At 36.7% G+C, this 22540-nt stretch overlaps 1 protein-coding gene across 1 annotated transcript in view; it reads left to right on the top strand.

Annotated features, from left to right (window-relative positions):
• The window catches only part of zranb3 (zinc finger, RAN-binding domain containing 3), a 68312-nt gene that overhangs the window by 42861 nt on the left and 2911 nt on the right, over positions 1–22540 (top strand). The window contains exons 15-20 of the mRNA XM_051910507.1: positions 4395–4640; positions 5611–5717; positions 11033–11134; positions 11219–11361; positions 13641–13778; positions 19480–19819. Coding sequence (XP_051766467.1) covers positions 4395–4640; positions 5611–5717; positions 11033–11134; positions 11219–11361; positions 13641–13778; positions 19480–19819 — 1076 coding nt within the window. The remainder of the gene's footprint in view (positions 1–4394; positions 4641–5610; positions 5718–11032; positions 11135–11218; positions 11362–13640; positions 13779–19479; positions 19820–22540) is intronic.

Below are 22540 nucleotides of genomic sequence, written 5' to 3' on the forward strand. Positions count from 1 at the left end.
AGGAAAGTTGAGTTGATAATGTTCAGACTTGTTAGATTTTTACACCTGACGAAAATCACAAGGAGAGACTCGAGCCATTATTTAACTTGCTGGTGACCTCTTTTTAATTGGGTCAATAAGCTATCACCCCTAGCAACCTCATAGCAATGACCTGGCAACCTCTTTGAACTCCTTAGAGACCAAATAGCAACATCCCTGGCAAACACCCACAGCACCCTAGAAACCACAATATGCTAAAACTATTCTGAACACCTTAGCAACTGCTTAGCAACGTTCTAGAATTATGGTGGCGAGTTTCATTGTCAGCATAATAGTTTTAATGAGAAGTTCAACTATTTTGGAAGTTTAAGAATATCTTAGAATTTGTATTCTTCTTTTGTGTTAGTGACAGCAGCACTCAAATCCTAAAACGTTGTTTATTTCCAGGTTTAAATTAGATTTTGAACCCCAGATTTTCAGTTTGGTCTCAGACTTTTGGACCCCTTTGTATTTGATCAGCTTTATAAAGGGACGACTGATCCAAGGCCCTGATCCTTAGTAAAGCGATGTCGAAACCTTCTTCCCCTCTGTTGCAGAAGTTACGAGAGAATCCAAATGCGAAAGAACAACAGGCAAAAATGTTTTGAAGACAAAAGAGGAGGTGTGTGCGGTGAACGACAGGAATAGATCAGATTGAAAATGATTCATTATCACGGCCACGGTGAGGCGGAATGGATTTTGGCACCTGTCAAATCAAGAATGCCGCTTTCATTCAGCGTCACCGCTGGAAAAGTTTGTGAAATCTTCATAAGCTTTGTTTTCGCCATCAACTCCAATGCCATCGATCGGATCGTCAGCCTGTCCTCTGACAACAGTCTGGTGATGCAAAATCAAACACAGAGATATAAGCACATACCAGGCCAGCTGCTGCTGTCTTATTACATGCGTACATCTGTGTGTGTGTTTGAAAGCCACAATCTGCACACAAATACACTTAAAACACACTGTTTATTATAGGTTTTATTTGTTCTTTAAAGCTAAAAGAGAAAATTGTGATGATTTATTCACCCTCATGCCAATCCTAACCTGCATGACTTTTTCTTTCATGGAACAAAAAGAGACGTTTAGCAACGTTCTCGCTGCTCTTGTATCATTTAATGAAAGTGAAAGGGGACTAGAAACTTAAAATTTGCATATTTTAAAAATATATAAATGTATAAAAAAAAACATACATTTAAAAAAATTATATATTTTAAATACATAAATATATATTATTTATTAGTATTTATATTTTCTCTATTATAATCTTTCTCTTTTTTCATTAATAAAATTGTTCTCCTCTAAATACTGCATCTATAACTAGATTTTTATAGAAAAATACGAATGATACCATGCCAAGGTGTTGCTAAGGTGTATTTAAAAATAATAATAATTTTAAAATGGATACATTTTAAAAATAGAAAAATAGAAAAAAAAAAAAATTCTAAAATGTATATATTTTAAACATGTTATAATCTTTCTCTTTTTTCCTCATTAATATGATTTTTCTTTTATAAAAACTGCATCTACAACTAGATTTATTTTTATTTTTTTTACAAAATATGTGCATTTTATTATTATTGTAAGTTAGTATTATTTTTATTATTATTATTATTATTATTATTATTATTATTATCATCATTATTTTGTATTTTTAGACTATAGTGAAGTGGCATTTAGCTGTTTGCCTTGTACTTTTATAGATCTGCAATCACAAGTTTGCAGAAATGTATAATTTATATTATATTATATTATATTATATTACACTAGATGTTTTTAACAAAAATGTGATTGATGCCATGCAAAACTCACCACCATAATGTCAAGGCATTGTCTAAGTTGTTAAGGTGTTCTAAATAGCTTTAACACGTTGCTATGCGGTTGCTAGGGTGTTACTATGCAGATCTTTATGGTAAATTAACAACTGTGTAAAGCCTATAAATATGAATTATATCTGTATTATATATCTAGTAAAGGGTTTGAATAAAAATTTCCGCCTACCAGGGTTACAGGTGCTTGCACCATTGTAGATGCTCTCGACTTCTAAGATCATCTAACTGCGTGACGTAAATTACATTAATGACGCAATTTCACATGCTTCAGGAATTTATTTGCATTAAATTGTTTTAATGCCTTAAGGATTTTGAATTAATCACAATCGTTATAGTTAACAACCCTATTAAAAATATTAAAAACATTGACTCGTATGAATAATTAAACACTCACTTCCTCACTCTCACAGCAATTGCTTGCACACACAGAAACAGACCCAACTCTGACACCACATCATCATAGATCAATCATTTGCAGCAAATATCTGATTCTCTGTGACTATCTGCTTAATTTGAAGCATAAAACAAACATGTGGTGCGCTGTGTCTCTGTCAACTCAACACACACCCATCAAAGCACGAGTGAAAGGCTGTGATTTGAAAACGACAGCGACGGTATGTCAAGACTTCACTCAAGATTTGTTTTCTGAGAGAAGCAAGGCAACTTTCAGACTCGTAAAATCAGACACCAGGAATATTGATCTAAATACTGTCATTGGCAAAAAAAAGTGCATATATTGAGGTGTTTATGCTTTCAGACTTTTCAGTATGTTCTGCATATCATTCACTGTAGTCCTCTGAAACCTCCCATCATGCATCAGCTTGGCCTTTGGATGTTTGGTAAACCTTTCTTTCTTTCTTCTTTGTATTTTTAGACTATAGTGAAGTGGCATTTAGCTGTTTGCCCTGTACTTTTATAGATCTGCAGTCACAAGTTTGCAGAAATATATATATAATTAATTAATTTATTTTTGTTTTTTAAGGCAATTAACCGTTCGCCTTGTTATATGATCACAAATGTTCTAAATTTGCAGAAAAATATTCTTTCATGTACTGCTGTCCTCATAAAAATCCCATCCAGTCCCATCAGTTTATTCATTTAGACCTTTAGTAAACCTTTTTTCCCTTCCATTTGATAGAGAAAAAATGAAACCAAGAAGGCGAACGTTTACGAATACAGTACTTTTTACCTGTTTGGCCTTGGCTTTTACAGATATGTGGTCATAAATCTGGCGTCAAGGTAAATTGCCCCAATTTACACAACTCGTCCAAATATCATCCACTTTCATGTTTTGAAAACGGAGCATGATCTGCATATTATTCACAGCAGTCCTCAGTGTGATCATTTGCACTTTTGAACAACCTTTCTGCATTTAGTTTTTCCGAATGAATGCGGTGAGTTTACGAATACAGGGCTTTTTATCCTTCCGTCCTGGACTGTTACAGATCTGCGGACACAAAGGTGGAACCTTAGAGCACTCCAGACAGTGATAAGGGTTCAGATACGCAGCGGGAGTTGTTTTCTGCTAGTGTCTGGCTTTCTTTCTGCAAGCCCGCTCGTTAAGAGACAGCACAGCAGTGAAGCTTTTATTCAGCTTCTCACAAATTCAGCTGACATTTTAGAAGATCCATACGAGACCTTTCAGTGAGAGCGAGAGTGAGAAGGAGAGGGCGAGAAAGAAAGAAAGGGTAACGCAAAGCTCGGAGGGGATGGTGTGAAAAAGGAGCGATAGAATCCGAAAAAAGAAGGCAAATGAGCGAATCAGAGGTGTGGAAATTCATTAGCGGCCTCGAAGGAAGACAATCGCAATTATCAAACTCCTCCACAGCCTCGCAGATCCAAATAAACTGCATCAAAACTTCGTCATTATGGACGAAGCGTCCTGTCACGTTTTTGAAGATCGTCCCCTTGGGGAGACGGTGAGACAACAGCTACGAGACAGATAATGCATTTCAGCGCCTCGACATCATAAAGATGCTTTTCTGAGATGGAAGGGCACAAGGGAGGTTTTAAATGTAGATCGTATTTTTTTCCCGCCGTGTCCCGTGGCGCCATATGGCAGAGAGATGTGAAACTGCTGGTCTGAGGGAAGGAAATCAGTCAAACGCAAAACAGACAGCATCTGTTCCTCACTCAGTGTGCTCGACGTTAACGTCGGCGCGTGTTCATGTCCTTCACATCAGACGACTGAGGAGAACTGTGACGCCCCTCTCTGTTCATGAACTCATCAGCCAAAGGCCCAAAGTAAAAGGAATGGTTTGCGAGATAATAGGAACATTTGGTCGTTCAAACGCTCCCAAAAAGAGAACTTTTGAATTCTGTCCTGAGTTTTAATTTTTGGGTGAAGTATCAGTTTAACCAGACTAGTTTTATGTCATAAAATGTGGTTAATCGGCTTATTATGACTGTTGTTTACGACAGTGGGCCAAGATTGACTCCATCAATGCAACTCATCCTCTATATTTCTCTCTCTCTCTCTCTCTCTCTCTCTCTCTCTCTCTCTCTCTCTCTCTCTCTCTCTCTCTCTCTCTCTCTCTCTGTTAGCTCTCAGCCCACCTTCCTCATTACCGGACCACCCCTCATCCTCCTCGTCCACATCGCTCACTACCATCTGCATCTCCGATTCAGACCACGAAAGTGAACCAACCACCCCCAGCACCCCACAAACTCTACATGCACGTCCAAGCCAACGGGCCAATCAGGATGTGGCGGAAACGCACCTGGATGTATCTCAAGAAATGGAACAAAGTGACGAATTAACTCCACAAACACTCTCTAGTAGTAATCCAGGTCTGTTCCAAACACACTGATGTCACTTTCAGTACTTGTTGCTAAGATGTTAAAGGAATAATTCACCCCTATACATATACACCCCTATCACATATACATATATAGTTTTACAATATGATAAATAAAAAAAAAAAAAAAATATATATATATATATATATAAGACAGACAGACAGACAGATAGATAGATAGATAGATAGATAGATAGATAGTATTTATTTATTTACTGTAAATTGAATATTAAAGAACCTAAGTAGCAGCTTGGACATTCTGTGAAATATCTCCTGCTGCATTTTCCATTACGCTTTAAGAACAAGTATCAGCCCTCGATGACAAAAATACCTTCTAAGAACAATTTCACAGTTGCGTCACTGCAGCTAAGAGAACGGCTATATGAAATACGGATAATAACAGGCCATTTTAAAGCTAGACAATCGACGTGCATTCACCTTTCTTATAAAGAGTGCAATTTTCAGACACTGCTGGGTTTGTCTCAACACCCACCTTTACGGTACCACACACACACACACACACACACAATTCTTGCTTCCCACCAGCATACAGTACGCATAATGGCTCTTTAATAACATGGTGTGATTGGCCAGCCGGCGACGGCTTGGCTATTTTAGTCCACAGTAGGTTTCTGGTAACTAAGCCTCATGGGGCGCCTTTACAGCAAGCCTGACCCAAATGAATGTAGAACGGCTCTGTGGGACGAAATCTGGACAAATCCGATTTCTTGGAACAGCAGGATCGTTTCAGGTCACTCTGTACCTGGTGAATATAGTGTTCGTTAGCGTCGTTAGAGCGCTCGTTTCTGCTGCGCTCCACCTGACCTTTATCAGTCGTCGGTACAGAGCATAATGATCATCCGCTCTTCTCGTCCTCTTATTGCCCTCTTCTCTTTTTTTCCTCCTTCTATTAGTTATTCCGACTTTCTCATCATGTCTCCCTCCCTCTCTTTCTCTGATAGCTAATGAAGATCACTCTCAAAAGGAGTCGGACGACTCTGTTCGCGTGTACGACTGTCTGAAGTTCTGTGCCAGCAAAAACACAGACAGGATCTACATCTACGACAAGGTACAGAGGACTATAAAACCAAACACCCCTAGAGCTGAAGTATATTGAATATTCATGATATATTCTCAATGATTTTGCTCTCAAACCTCATGAATATTGCAGTAAAGCATCTAATTTAGTGGCACTTCCTTGTTTTGTAATTCGCGAGCATTAGGGGTGTAACAATATACTCAGCTCACATTTCGATACATATCGCGATACTGGGTTCACGGTACAATACGTATCACAATATTTTAAACAAAAATAAAAAATGAAACTGAAATTCAAATAACAGATTTATTTCCAAAACATTAACAATTTTCAATAACTTTGTTGTACATACAACTTAAAGGGGGGGTATAATGCTATTTCATGCATTTTGACTGAGTTGCACGGTTAAAGAGTTTGATTGTCATGCTAAACATGGTCAAAGTTTCAAAACACGAGTTGGACGTATGACGGAGTATTTCTGTGCTAAAAATACTCTTCCAAATCCTCACAAACTTCGGGGGGTTGACGTAAACGGGGGCGGAATTCCTTGTATTGGCACTTCTCCCGGAAGGGCGCGCACACACGTCGACCTGAGAGAGCAAGAGCATGCCCATCAACGCGCGTTCGGCTTTATGGAAGTCGTCGGCAGCGCTACACAGGTCACAGGACTTCACAAAATCAACAATGTCCCCAAAGAAGTGTGTTTTTGGTTGTGAGGTAAAGATAACCTTGCTTCACAAAGAACCCAGCGTTAAGTGAAGCTGAGAGTTTTGTGCTCACGCATTACAATGATGTACTCTCGATATTTGTTATTAAAATAACCATAGAAACTGATAGTTGCAATCAAGTTTTTATTGGTTAAAATGAATAGAGAATATATCGTGTTTTTCCGTGGCTGTATAAGTCAAATCTGCAGGACTGGACGATTCTAGCAATGTGGTCTATGAAGTTTAATTGGTCGTCAACTCCAAGGTTCCTGGCTGTCCTGGAAGGAGTTATGGTTGACGAACCTAACTGAATGGAGAAGTTATGATAAAGTGTTGGGTTGGCTGAGATAGAGACCTGCACTCCCGCGGGACCCAACGCAACAGAGTGCGGCACGTGACAAGATTTGATGGGCGCACGTGGGCGCTGGCGCTCGTGTGCGGGTTGCGAGAGAATAAAATGATTTGCGGGACTCCCGCAAAATAGAAATATCTAAACATAAAATATCTAAAAACTAATAAATTGTTATTCATATATTGCACAAAAGCAACAAGAACAACTAATATAAAATAAAAACGATTTACAGTCACGAGGATATGCAAGATTCTATTTATAACACGTGTTTGCAGAGTTGAGCAATGTAGCCAATCACAGACATATCAGTTGATTTTATGTTTGGGTTTGTATTAGAATCCTCTCACCACTCAAAACGCCGGAGTTTTTATGCAGTACTGAAATTTGCGTGCTCACAAATCCTACTATTATAACACACGAAGTGTAGACATTATGAAAGATTCATTGTTCATATATTCATTGTGTTATAACAGAGCTTTGTGAGATCATGATGAACTGAGATGTCAGCTTTTTAGTCATTATAAAGGGAGCGCTCTTTGCGCACATTCTGCCATACCAAACCATGCACGCAGCAGCTTGCTTTTCTGTTAAAACTGTGGTTTGTGAATGTTGATGCTTTAATAACAAATATTTTATTGTGGGAGCGTTTATTCGGTGTTGTGGCAACACATAACTTAATATTTCATGTAAATTTCATGGATGTACTGACAAAAATCTATGTAGGCTACTTTTATGCGGGATTTTGCATGCGGGAGCCGGACAAAACATGAATGTTGCGGATGGGAGCGGGACAAGATAACATATTTTTTTGCGGGAGCAGGCGGGCACGGGACGGATTTTTCAGGTCGCTAGGCCGAGAACACAAGCAGTTCTGTCTTTTCAAGGTTGAGTTGAAGGTGATTGTCCTTCATCCAGTCAAAAATGTCTGTCAGGCAGGCTAAGTTTGTGAGCAGCTACCATTGGATCACCTGGATGGAATGAGAGGTACAGTTGTGTGTCATCAGTATAGCAGTGATAGGAAAAGCCATGTTTCTGAATGACAGATCCTAGTGATGACATGTAGATGGAGAAGAGAAGTGGTCCAAGCTCTGAGCCCTGAGGCACCCCAGTAGCTAGATGTTGTGACTTACCTAGTCTCTGCCTCGGACATCATGCCCACAGACCGTTGGCTGAACGTCTGATGCATATGGCACACTTAACTGGAAACCCTTCAGGATTTTCAAAGTCGTCATCTGGTTGGTTGAATTCTACCGGATGTCCGGGTGATGTGTATGTCGTGTTCTTTAACAGTCCACCTGGAAACAAATGCCGTGATGCCAAACCCCATTGTGAAAGAAGAACTCTGTTGTGTTTACAACTATGACAATGAGCGCCTTCCAGGATCAACTAGTCACGTTCGCAGCTCCATTGTAAACTTGCACAACGTTCTTGAATGAATTTATTAGATGCACGCCGGTCTGTTATTGTAAGGACATCGACGTTACATTTTCACTCCCCTAAACATGACGCGGAACAAAATGAACTGTGATTGGTTGCGTTACATGTCAGTCAACCGTCTTCTTAAGGCGGTCCTTGGCCAATGAAAGCTGCAATAGAGTCCTCACCCCTCCAAGACACCCTGAAGGACCTACCTGAGAGGTAAGACTTGAACCACTGGAGTGCCATTCTTGAGATGCCCTTTGTCATGAGGGTTGACAGGAGGATCTACCAGGCACATACCCAGGACACTAGACTAGAGGGGTTCCTAGACGTGGGGGCAGGCCTGGCACTATGTCACTTATTTCTCCCTAGAAATAATTTGTGCCCCCCCAGTTTTCTTAACGAATGTGAATAATTTAAAACGTTAATGCATAATTAATTGGCAGAGCATGGGCACACCATCTGAGCACAGCTAATTTATAAGGTGTGTTTGACTTCATGTGGTACAGCGCAGACCGAGCTGCATCTGACTTGAAGCAGTGCATGTTATCAATGTACAGCGAGAGTGATTTGTGAGTAGACGGCTGATTACAGTCTTGTCGTTTCTCCAGGGCGGCTGCACAATCTCTGATGACGACAGCTAATTCACGATTGACCAGAATCACTGACAACAACAATGACAATTTATTCTGACACCTCCAATTCCACTAATGCTCACAAAACTGTGCTTTTATATGAGTAAAAACTCTTTTCTTGTAACATTAATGCTACATGATATTGTGTCATGTTTATCAAAACAAAACTGATAAAAGAAAGTTTTTATTATTTACACACAAAAGGTTATCATTTTCCCAAAATTTGTGTGATTATTCTTAAAAGCAATGTAAATTATGTTTGCAACAATAACTGTAGGTTCATGGAGTGGCCTGGATGAGTATGAGACTCAGGCATTAAATAATTTGTGAATATTTGTAAATATTTGTGCCTTGAAACAGCTGGAAAATTGATAGTGTGCAGGATGTTTTGGATGTTTTGCCTTTCATGCAGACAAACTAAAACCCTTAAAACTTTTCTGTTAATTGAAATAAAGCTGAAATAAAATATTAATTAAATTAATAACTCGCTCAACATATCGGAGCCGTTCCGTGCTTTTTACAAAAATTTCAGCTATAATTTTGCAGATTTTACAACCAAATGTCCTAGAAAACCAAATGTCTGAGTCTGACTGAACAGCTCCGGTTAGAATGTCACGGGTTGCCATTCCTTATTTACAACAGTTATGCTGCGAACACAGCATAGGCTTGTTGTTTTGATTAGGTAGGTTGTTGCATTCAGACCGAATATAAAGATTGGATGAACTACTCCTTCAACAAACGATATCGATTTATAAAAATACATTTAGACTGTTTAACATAATGATTGCTACCAGGATAAGAGGAGACTTTCAACCAGTATAACAAAAAATGCTTCTGTAGAGAATCTCCTATTGCACCTTTAAGTATGCAAGGCATAAAAATGTATTTATTGTACAATTTATTGTCAGAAACGCTTCTGTGAATTCATCTGGATTTCTTTCATACTGAACTCACTCAGATCCGCACCAGTAGCTCTAGTGTGAAAACAGCCTTAAATATTAACTTGATCCAGAGTCCTGAACACACGCTTGGATGGCCAGAGTTTCCAGTGTTAATCTGAGGGCAAATAAAGTGTTGAAATCTCACAGTCCTCGTTTGTACAGCGTAACACTGGGAATTCTTATAGTTCTCTCCAACTGTATTAAATGGAAGCAGATATAAGCAGGGGGCCCCTAATTGACTTTGATTGAGAAATATTATCCGGGTTCGTTTTTAATAAGAGCTTTTCCTGAGGCGATTTCAGCTGAGCAGTGATGAATGGTGGAGTTTAGTAAGAAGGCAGAGGAAGAGCTGGAAAAGAGGCCTGCCGTAGGCTGGAAATGTAATATTTTCTAAAGGGCCGAGTGGTTCCCTGTGGACAGACGTTGGGGGATGGCGGTCCAGCTGGTGTATGAGAACTGGACCAGTGCCTATAAGGGCCGTATTTGTGATTGGCAGCTCTTTAACGAACATCTCCAATAGGTCGACCACAGCTTGCTGTCATCATAACCTTGAGCGACAGCCTTTAGGTGTTTCTTCATATTCGTCATTTCTCACTTAAAGAAACGGCCATGTTGAAATTATTTTAGATTCTCTAACTGTACTGTACTGACTGCATAATAATAATAGGTATTAGATTTGTGGTATAGTGTAGTAATATTTTTCAGTCTAAAAGTAACTTACAACTGTAAAACTGTTTTATTAGAATATTCATTTTTTCCAAACCCTTTTCATCAGCATACATCAATACATCACTTTTTATATTTATAAATTACCTTGATTGAGATCAAAATGTTCAATAAAAAATTTGTTGGGCATTTTCCTTATTTATTGACTTATTGAATCATTTTTATTTTTGTGCTACAACATAATACTGTGCTTACATACGTTTTTACTAAAACATTTTAAAACAGGTCAGATGCCCCACAGAGGTTTCTGTGAACACTTTAGAGTGAAGACTCAAATGAATCACTGAATCATTTTGCACCAATTCATTGAATCTAGCAGTTTGAAAGAACTGATTCACAGAAATCAAATTTCTAAACAATATTGGCCCACAGGTGCTGGGCCCGAAACTAGTCCACTAGCACAGTCTTGAGGAAACAGTTAAAATAGCTCACAATATTCACAGTGTTGGTTAATTTTATATCATCAACAGAATAATAAATTGTAAATATTCAATATATGGTTGCTTTTAACAGAGTTTGATGCATCGCTTTGTGTGTGTGTGTGTGTGTGTTTCTCTCTCTACAGGACGGCCTCCCGCTCCACTGTAACTTCATTCCCTTGGATATCAGACTGCAGAACTGGGAGGAACTGCCACCAGAATTCAATCACAGTGAGAACAGGAGACAGGTGTGTGTGTGTGTGTGACGGGTTCTTCAAGTACTATTTCATCAGATTTCTTGAAACACATCTGTGTGTGTGTGTGTGTGTCAGGTTGTGCGATTCGTGCGTGAGTGGAGCTCTCTGACTGCGATGAGGCAGAGGATGGTGAGGAAGAGTGGAAGAGTGTTTCACAGCTCCATCCTGCTGCTGGAGGAACTCACACAATCACAGCGACGGCACAGCAGCACCTCCAGGCAAGAAAACACACATACACCATCAAAGCTGGTGAGGATTGGGACATGTGGGCGGATCGCAATCTGATTGGCTCGCATGTGGATGTCAATCAAATAAGCTGTTTCTGTTTATTTAGTTTTCCCCCTACACTCAAACGTTTTAAACTTCAGAGCCATGGAACCTTTATTTTATTTAGAATGTATGTATTTTATTTAGTTAAAAATGTAATAGGTAATGAATTATTTATTTTCATCTATTTCTGCAATTCATACACTACCGGTCAAATTTTTGTGCTCGGTAAGATTTTTTTTTATGTTTTTGAATGAAGTCTCTTAATTTTACCAAGGCTGAATTTATTTCATCAAAAATACAGTAAAAACAGCAATATTGTGAAATATTATTACAATTTAAAATTTTAAAATGTAATTTTTTTTTTAATGTAATTTATTCCTGTGATCAAAGCTGAATTTTCAGCATCTTTATCTTTCCAGTCTTCAGTGTCACATGATCCTTCAGAAATCATTCTAAAATGCTGATTTGCTGCTCAAGAAACATTTATTCACATTTATTTTTATCAATGTTGAAAACAGATGTGCTGCTTAATATTTTTCAGGATTCTTTGATGAATAGAAAGTTCAAAAGAGCAGCATTTATTTGAAATATAAATTTTTGTAAACACTACAAATATCTTTGTCACTTTTGATCAATTTAATGCATCCTTGCTGAAGAAAAGTATTAATTTCTTTTAAAATAAATAGTCAGTGATTTTTTTTTTTTTTTTTTTTCTAATTTTTTTTTATTGTATTTGATTTTAAATTATTTATACTTTTTTAATTATTTAAAAAAATATGTAAAATAAAAACATATATAAATAAGTATCCTTTGAGAATCATGTATTGGTTAGGTGGTTTTGATTTTATTTTCACTTTTTTATATATATATAATGTCACACACACACACAAAAAAAGTTATTTATATCTTTTGCTGTAGTGTGTCATTAAGAAATATCAGTTTAAATTTCCAAACATTTCTTTTGCCATTAGTTAAGTAGTTAATAATAATCCAGTAAGATTTTTGTATGCACAAGGAGTCTGACAACAGCTGGTATGCTCCACACCATAGACTGTAAAAAAAATATATATATAGACGACGCACCTCCACTCTCTTCCATTGTAGAAAAGTGAAGCCGCCAGTGTCCCAATATGGCACTGACATCTTGTGCTGATTTGGGACCTGAGTCTGCGCAGTATAAGCATGAAGTCGAGCCGCGTGCTATCAAGGCCCCACCCAAACTTCCACAGAATCATTTAGTACAGTTTACTGCAGAACAACTCATTATGTCAGTCTGAAATAAACAGTTATGGAAATGTAGAAATTAAAGTTAAATCTCCTCCCGAAAATCCCGAAAAGTCCATTGGTGCCTCAGTGACTACTTCGCTCAGAGAAGCTGTCAATCTCAGCTGTCAATCATAACGTCACACTGTTTTTATAGCATCAAATAACTAACTAAAACCAAACTTATTTTAAAAAAAATTAACGCTTGAACTTACATCAGTGTGATATAAACTACATAAAACGTCCCATTAAATTACATGGATAGGGTGGGGTTTATGACCTATACTGGGACCAGCCACCTGGGGGCGATGGAGACGCTTTGGCTTCACTTTTCAGGAATCGTGTGGCACGCTTGCTCCACACAGAGATCTGATCTCACCATCATCGAGTCTGTCTGTGATTACATAAATACACAGAAAAAAAAACTTAGACAAGCTAAATCTAGAAGAACGTCTCTAAGACACCTGAAGAAACCTGCAAAGCTAACTGAAAAACTATATGCAAGTGTACCTATGACATAAGCTGTTTTAAACGCAAAGGGAGGTCACACCAAATATTAATTTGATTTAGTTAATGGAAGTTAATTTATAATTAAAATCTATTTATGGACACTATTTTTGAAAGCATTCTCACTTTACAGCATTTTTAGTGCCTAAAACTTTTCACAGTATTGTAGCTTTGCTGGTTGATTTCTTTAAGCGTCTTGGAGACGTTGCCACAGTTCTAAAATACTAACGTGAGTCTTGCACAGTATGTCATAAGGTTGTGAATCATGTGAGATTATTGGTGAGGAGGTTTTTAATTTGAGTTTTATTTGAGGATTACACTGAGTCAGTTTGTTGTTCTGTTATACAAACATCAGCTCTGAGTTTTGTATAGTAGCAGATACTGTACTGCCCTTTAATAGCACCATGATGTTCCCTTTATGGTACTCAGAGTTTCACTCTGGCTCTCTCTTTCTCAGGTATCTCTCCAAACAGGATGTAGCTCAGACCTCCATCGCTGTGGCCCAGAAAGAGGGCGGAGCCCTCCGCATCATCAACAAGGACAACGTTGCCCCGAAAAGAAGATCCACATCCAAACCTACTGATCACACCAACAGGTTTCAGTATTGAATGTTTAGCAATGCCCTCAAGAATGTTATAGCAGTAAACACTCAAGAACACCCTAGCAATCACTTAGCAATGCTATGACAACTAGGGATGCTCCAATCAATCTGCTGTAGATCGGTATCAACTGATAACCACATTCTACGACTCGATCGGTAGTCACTAAATTTGCCTGATCTCATGATCCGATCGCAATTTAATGACATATACCCGTAAAACGTCGCCGCTGACTCGCATGTAAATAGTATACAGATGAGGCTTTTGTGCCATGTTCTGCTTTGTAACTTTGTGAAACATTACTAAACTATAGAAAGTTGCACATCTTTATTTAGAGCAGGTTGTCTCGATTCAAACAAGCCCACATACAACATGATGCGTTGATCTTGAGAAAATCCTCGCAGAGTGACATGACATGCTGCTTGGCTAAAGCTATAGCACTTCCGGAATCTGATCACACCGCAATAATTGCGCAGCGTTTTCAAGTGTCATTTCAAAGTTCAACCAATGGAAACTGGATCTCGGGTACTGTGGGAAGAGACGATGTGTTGAGACCAAGCGTGCCGCACAAGTCCTGAAAAGTGAAGCCAAAGCATCTTGATTGCCCCCAGGTGGCTGGTCCCAGTATAGGTCATAAAACCCACCCTCCATATATTTTAATAGGACATGAGACAAACTAAACAATTAAATTACACTTCAAATACATTTTTTCCAAAGATTATTTCTGTCATTTTATGTAGTTTTTATCACATTGATGTATGTTCAAGTGTTCGTTTTTAAATAAGTTCGATTTTAGTTATAAAAAAGGGAGTGCTATAAAAAAGGGAGTGTGACGTCATGATTGACAGCTGAGAATGACAGCTTCTCTGAGCTAGCCGAGGCGCCAACTGACTTTTTTCTGGAGGAGATTGGAGCTATGACTTTAATTTCTACATTTTCTATAACTCTTTATTTCACACCGACATAATGGGTTGTTCTGCAGTAATTTTGTGCTTACGATTGACTCTGTGGGAGTGTTGGCGGGACCTTGATCCCGTGGCTCCACTTCGCAGACCCGGGTCCTGAATCAGTGCAAGATAACTTTTGAGTGTTTTGAGATATCAACACAATATTTGCCCACATGCAGTTGACATGATTGTGAGCAAGCCCAAGCTTCATTTTATGACATATCATATATAATTCTAATAGTTTTCTAATAGTCATGTCAAGCATGAATAATAACTAGTGCTGTCAATCAATTAAAAAAAAATTAACTAATTAATCGCACATTTTCTCTGTAATTAATCACGATTAATCATGATTAAAAACATTGGAGTTTTTAATATTTTTTATATTGTAATAATTTCACAGTTACTCTCCAAATTAATGTAGAAATAACTTAAAGACAGTATATTTTAAATAATTGTTTAATGGCACCTTTTTATGAATGATGGCCAGTATCACTGATACTAATACTGGTACTGATGCCAAAATTTTTTTTTAAAACATAAATTCTAGACATTCAACATTACAGTATAACTGAAAGCTATCAATTTATCAACATTTATTATTTATCAACTTTTAAAAAATTATTATTTATCAACTATAATTTATCAACTTTTAATTTGTGGACTTCAAACAGTCTTCACATAAACCCATTATAAAAAATGTATTTATTTGTGGCCTTACCTGTCTAACAGGTAGGAAATATACAGAAATTGAATAAAGTTATCAAACACTTTACAGTCTTCACTGCATAAATTATAAATTAAATAAAGATTAATCCTTATTAAAGCTACAATTTTCTCTGTTACCTTTGTTCTTTGATTAACATTAATGACAGACATCACAGTAACTGGTTTATTAGGATGCTGTCACTTTAAGACCTGCCGCTGCCGAACATGACGTGGATCTGACTCGCATCTCATTTTCTCACAACTCTTTAAGTTCATTTAAGATGTTATTTAACTCATTTAAGACTGCTCTTATGAGGATACTCGACAAAACGGGCATTTTGGCATAATTCTCTGTTATTGTTTGTTCAAGCGTGAAAGAGAACTCGATACTGGCATGCGTCTTTCTGAGCACACAAGTCGTGTGTGTCACACAGACACGACATTCACAGACTTGTGGCACTTGGATGGTTTAAAAGCATTTGCATGTATAGGAGCGTGATCATATGATGTAACGCTAACCAAATTATGATGAAGAAAAAAAAGGAATTAATTGCATTAAATATTTTTAATGTGTTAAACTGAAAAAAATGAATCGCATGCGTTAACGTGCTAATTTTGACTAGGGTGAACATACGTCCTCTTTTTTCTGGACATGTCTAAATGTCCCAGTTTTGGCTTTGTTTTCATACTTGCTGAAGGTAATGACTTAAAAGTAATTTGACCAATAGTGTGCAGGCAGTGTACATAGTCAACCAATCGTGGCTTGCGAGAAGGCGGGATCTACAGAGAACAGTCAAAGCATTGCAAATACGACAGCATTTTAATGCATAAGGACTGTCAACAGGAACAGTGGCGTGCACAGACCTCTGCGTAGAAATCGCGTTCCGGGGGTACGACCAAAAAGGGCACTTTCACTTTCACAATTAAAGGGGCAGGGGCTCAAGCCATTTTAGGCTATTTAGAAATCCTGGACTTGTCCGGGAAAAAGGGAACATATGGTCACCCTAAATTTGACAGCACTATTAATAACAAAATAAATCAATAAATTGCATCACTTTTTCCGGTTTTCTTAGCAGCATTGTAACATAAGAATCTCCAAACATGATCAAAATCTATTTTCTTCAAAATGGATTTTCTATTTAAAAAAAAAAAAAAAAAAAAAGGTTTTCTGTCAAATGAGACCATGTACTTGATAATACCTGTGTTGTTATGTTTTGTAGAGTTATAAACCATTACTTTTAAGTATGCCACTTAGATGTGAAATCATTAAAATTGCCTTCAGGGTGTAAGGGGTTAACAGGGACAGTCAGCAGAGAGCTTACATATCATATACATATCTTATATAAAGCCTGAATGATCAGGATCGGTATCGGCCGATCATGATAACAAGAAATCGGTAGTCTGTATCAGCTGCAAAAATTCTGATTGAAGCATAATGACAACATCATAGCAATGCAGTTAAAACCACTCATAACACCCTAGCAACCACATAGCAACACCCACTTAGCAAATACTGAGTATTTCAAACATTAAATCTTTTGTAAAATGGAAAAACCCTCTAAACCTTCTCCACATTGAGTTTGAAGCGACCACACAAATGACACAATCTCAGCGAGTTCTCGACGGCGCCGCTCTGACAGGAACAAGAGAATAACGCCACAATCGCTGATGAAGTCATCAACACGCTCACACACACACACATACCCTGTCAGCCACGCTGTGGCTTTTTGATCATATGTGACAGCTGTTTCCTCTCGTACTTTGTTGGTACGTGCAAAAGTCATCAGACTTTGTTCTTGTGTGATGAGATCTCGCGCTCAGACCACAAACCACGACGGCTGCTACCCCAGGTGTATCTAATCCAGAAATGGAAATTAATATATATATATATTTTTATTTATTTTTTTTTTATTTTTTTTTTTTTCCACTTGGCTTTTGGATCATCAAATTACTTTCCCCCCGTGGTCAGGGTGGAGACTGTCGCTGACAGATACATATTTATGAATTTGCATCACTCTTGGAAAAATACATTATATATATATATATATATATATATATATATATATATATTGCACAACAAGTGACAATTTATTTTGAAAGTGCATTTCCGCATGTAATTATGTGTGTAGTAGCGAACGGTTAACCTTGTAAACCTGGGATATGAGTGTGTGTGTATGTGTGTGTAGAGTGTGCTCAAGAATGCTTAGTGCAGAGGATAAGAGCTTAATCCACACACATGCGAGTGCTGCAGCGTCGCCATGGAAACCGTGGGAGGAAAAATTGCGACGTACTGAGCGCTGTCTGGGGCTGGATATTTTTAGGCGATGGAGAGAAAAGAAAAAGAAACCAGAGAGAGAAAGTGAGAACTAATGGAGTACTAGAGAGAAAGTCTTTCCAGATGAACTTTAGACTAGTTAGTGTGGTGGAGACTAGTCTCATACATACACACTTGATCACACAATTATTATATTTGGGAGACAAGAAATTAGTCGGTGAAAGAAGGGCTTGGATGTTTTGCCCAACTGGTTGGATGTGGTGATGCCAACCTTTGTGGTAAAGTCAAATGATTGTTGGAGCCGTGGCGTTTTGAGATGGACAGATTTTTTTTAATGACCTATATGACAGATTATTTTGGTTTCCGTGACTGAAAACTTATTCAGAGGTAATTTTTATGTATAGCTTTATTTCTGTCAATAATTATAATTATTATTATCAATAGTAGTAGTAGTAGTAGTAGTAGTAGTAGTAGTAGTGCCATGTTTAGTGCCAGGTTTTTTTTGTTTGTTTTTTCCATAGTTAAAAATTACAGATAATTACGCATTTTTGTATCATTTTATGCGTTTTGGTACAATACAATTGTATAATAATAATAATAATAATAATACTTTTTTTTTTTTTTTTTTTTTTTTTTTTTTAAGTGTCATATCCATGCAGTTTTTTGCAAATCTAAATAGTCATAAATTATTCTTATGTTTTAAGTGTCCAATTACTGTTTTGTAGAACCAATTTTCTATTTGTGGTTTTATTTCTACTTTTTTTTTTTTTATATATAATAATAACTTATTAATATTATTATTATTACTATTATAGCTGTTGTTATTTTTGCATTTTTTTTGCAATATAATTAGTCACAAATTGCATATTATTGTTATGGTTTAGGTTCCGATAATTTATGCAAAATGTGTCATTTTTACGTTTGCTTTTTAAAACAATAACTACATAATTATATAATAATATGTGCCATATTCATGCATTTTTTGCATCATAAATGGTCACAAATTACAGATATTTTATGTTTTTGATAACGTGCAGAAATTACTTTCTATTTGTCATTTTGTTTCTGCTTTTTGAAACAATATTTAATAAATAATTATTTGGCATATTTATGAGTTTTTTGCGATCAAAATAAATTTAGATACATTTATTTTAATCTTTGGGGTAAAAGTGCAGATATAGTGGTCAAACATTCTCATTTCTCACAACAGACATTCCCATTTATCATTTTTCATCAAACATTCATATTCAAATGATTACTATATTTTTGAATTTTGAATTATTTTTTATATTGAATGTCATGGTAACACCCTGTCACTAGCCAAAACACCCTAGCAACCATGTAGGCAACCATCAAGAACATCATAGCAACTGCATAGCAATGCTGTAAAAACCACTCAGGACACCCTAGTAAAGCCTTGGGTATACTTAATTTTCCGCATTCCGCTCCGTCTCGCGCACAGTTGAGCCCACGAGCCTTTCAAAATATAGTCCTTTGGCCATGAGTGCAGAAAGACGCATTCGGCGCCTGCGCACTATCTAGTGAATTTTGTTTTCTAGTGATCAAATCACTCGCACATGCACTGTAGTATTCACACCATCCACACAGTCACAAAAATTGGGCTGCACATTGAGTGCGTCGTGGAACACGGACAGCCAAAGTATACTTTGGGCTTAACTGTAGAGCAGTGTTTTTACTGACCAGCACCAGTGATATATCTTCAGAAAATGTACAAATTTGCTTTATAATGTGTGTTTTTGTCCGCAGCGAAGCTGAGAGCTCCGTGTGTATTGAGACAAACACTACGGCCGGTTACCTGCAGGCCGTGGACTCGGCAGGTACCCCCCTGTGTCTGTCCTGCCAGAAGCCCAGCGGGGAGCACCGTGGCTGGGCAGGAGGGTTCTGCAGCCCTGCCTGTATGGAAGACTTCCAGCTGCGCTCCAATCAGGGCTACATGCGCGCCCGTGTGCTGGAGACGGAGCAGGGTGTGTGTCAGCACTGCGGACTAAACGCCCACCAGCTGTACATGCAGGTCCGGGATGCCCCGCACACACACCGCAAGGAGATGCTGGACAACACCTGGTTGGCACAACTTCCTCTTAAACAGGTTGAGCACATTTCTAGGAGCCTCATGCCCTTATCTGAATATTTGGCCAGAAATATTACCAGCAATACTATAGTGGCATTTTACATTGGCCTATGGTTTCTTTTTCTTTTTTTACACTGAAATATTGCATACAAAACTTGCTCAAATACTTAGTGAATTCACTCAACATGCTTATTCTGGTCTGTTTTAAAACTGCAATGCAATGCGCTATACAGTTTCCATATCTTTCACCTTAAAGCAATCTCTGCACTCTCCCAGCTACTAGGTGTCAAGACCAAAATAATAAATAAATAAATAAAGGCACCCTACACTATAATTTTTTTATTATCCCTATTGTGAATTGTATAATTAAGAAAAAATAGAGTGCAGACTATCATTTTTATTATTTTTTTAGTATTAAAATGTAATGCTTGCATAAATATGCCGCAATTATTATTATTTGTTGTTGGTAATAATAATAATAGCTATTATTTTTATTATTATTGTTATAATATTATATTAATAATATTAATATTATAATATTATACAATATTAATATAATACTAATATTGTTATAATATTTGTGGAATTTTTTTTTTATTATTATTGTTAGTTGTTAATAATAGTAATTATTATTATTATTATTATCTGTCGTTATTATTATTCGTTGTTGTCATTGTTGTTAATAATAATAGTTATTATAATTAACAACAAATAATAATAAATATGCCACAAATAATAATGATATAGTAATAATAATATTGTCATTAATGTTAATAATAAAACAAATAATAATGTTGGAAAAATAAAATAAAAATATTATCAAATATGCCACGATTATTATTATTAATCTTGTTGTTTTTGTTGTTAATAATAACAATAATAATAATAATTATTATTATTATTATTATTATTATTATTATTTGTTATTATTGTAATGATGAAGTGGAGAGAGAATCAACATGCAAGCAGTACTTTATTAACAATACAAACAGGGAATCCAGGGCAAACAAAGAAACTCAGGACAGGAGCATGTTACAGCAAACAACGACTGAAAAAAATACAAGAGAAACACAAGGGCAGTTTATACACAATGTAACAAAGGGGCGTGGTAAATTGTCATGGGAACACACGAGGGTAACCAAGGGAACTAACAAGTAGGGCTGGGTATTGACACAAATTTCACGATTCGATTTGATTCGATTCAAATCAATATAGATTATTTTGGATATATATCAGGTACAGTACATGGCAAATTTGCTTAAGGAAAAAAAAAACGCAGCTAATGCTGTAAACTACACATGTTAACATTAACTGATTTGTACTTACATTACACTCAATTAAGTTTTTATAATAATAAACCTATAATACTAACTTTACTATCACAATTATATTTTCTAACCTACTTCAATTAGTTTTTTGAAATATAAACATTTAAATGGTGGCTGTCATAAAAACTTGATGGATTTATTCAAACATGCATTAAATATTGAAGAACATTAAAAATTATAATGAATATGTAACATGGTGCATATATTTAGCAGAATGCTCCTCTCTAAAGTACATTTTTCTAGCTGACTAACGAGTTTATGGTCACTGAATATGGTTTTCCTGAGGTAAATGTGATGTGACATATTGTAAGCTGTCTTATTATTAACGTCTTTCCATGGTTAAAACACCGGTTGAGCGAGTACATGAGATGATACGCATTTCGGTAAGTTTTACTGTATCTTTTAACATACCTTCAGATGTTCATTCATGTTTATTTCGCGCTGTAACTGGTATTAAAGCGCAGCAGATAATCAGTTCATGTGCGCTTTGCGCTGCTGCTTCGCTTGAAGTGAAGCACTACAGCAATCTGTCATGCCACATTAAACTGCGCCAAAATGCCATTTTTATTTATTTATTTATTTATTTATTTTTTATTTATTTATTTAATTTTTTTTCACAATAAAATGGACAGAATTTGAAATCTGAGACTGTTTCATATTAAAAGTAACAATGCACAAAGCTTATTGCGATTTATTGGACGGGAGGTGCACTACAATGTTCCATTCATTCATTAAGTGAAAACAGGATAGACTAATCAATTCTTGGGATTTAAGAATCGATATTGGTTCTTAAAAATGAGAATTGATTAAAATCGAGAAATCGATATGGGGAGACTAATCAACATGAAAAACTACAAAGAACTACAAAACATGGCACAAGACAGGAAATAACACAAAAGTCCTCACACAAGACAGGGGAACACAAGCTGGGATCATGAATATTATTATTATTATTAAGCCGAAGAATAAGAATCATCAACATCATTATCTGCTCTCCAGAGAGAAATAATTGAGATATTAACAAGATCTCAATTGTTTTTTGTTTTTTGTTTTTGTTAGTTTTTTTGTTTTTTTCCCTTGAATTTCAAAAACTTCCTCTAGAAAGATCTGCATGAGGTGTACGACTAGGACTCATTTCGTCTGGGAAGTTGGCCAGGGTTTCCAAAAACTGTGCATTAGTCGCTTCCAAAAGCACATTAGCCAGAATTATCCCCAAACATTCGAAAGAAACTCGGCAGACGCTGCATTTTATTGAAAAAATATTGCTTACAGAGAAAGATAAATAAAGATGGCCTGTTTAGCTTGCAGAGGCAATAAGAGCTTAGCGGCCTTGGGCGTCTGCTCTCTGACTCTCTCTATAGAGTTATCAGTGGCGTTCACACTCTCACACACACACACAAACCTGGTCTCA

This window comes from Ctenopharyngodon idella, chromosome 10 (assembly GCF_019924925.1).
Source record: "Ctenopharyngodon idella isolate HZGC_01 chromosome 10, HZGC01, whole genome shotgun sequence".
In the NCBI taxonomy this organism is placed as follows: domain Eukaryota; kingdom Metazoa; phylum Chordata; class Actinopteri; order Cypriniformes; family Xenocyprididae; genus Ctenopharyngodon; species Ctenopharyngodon idella.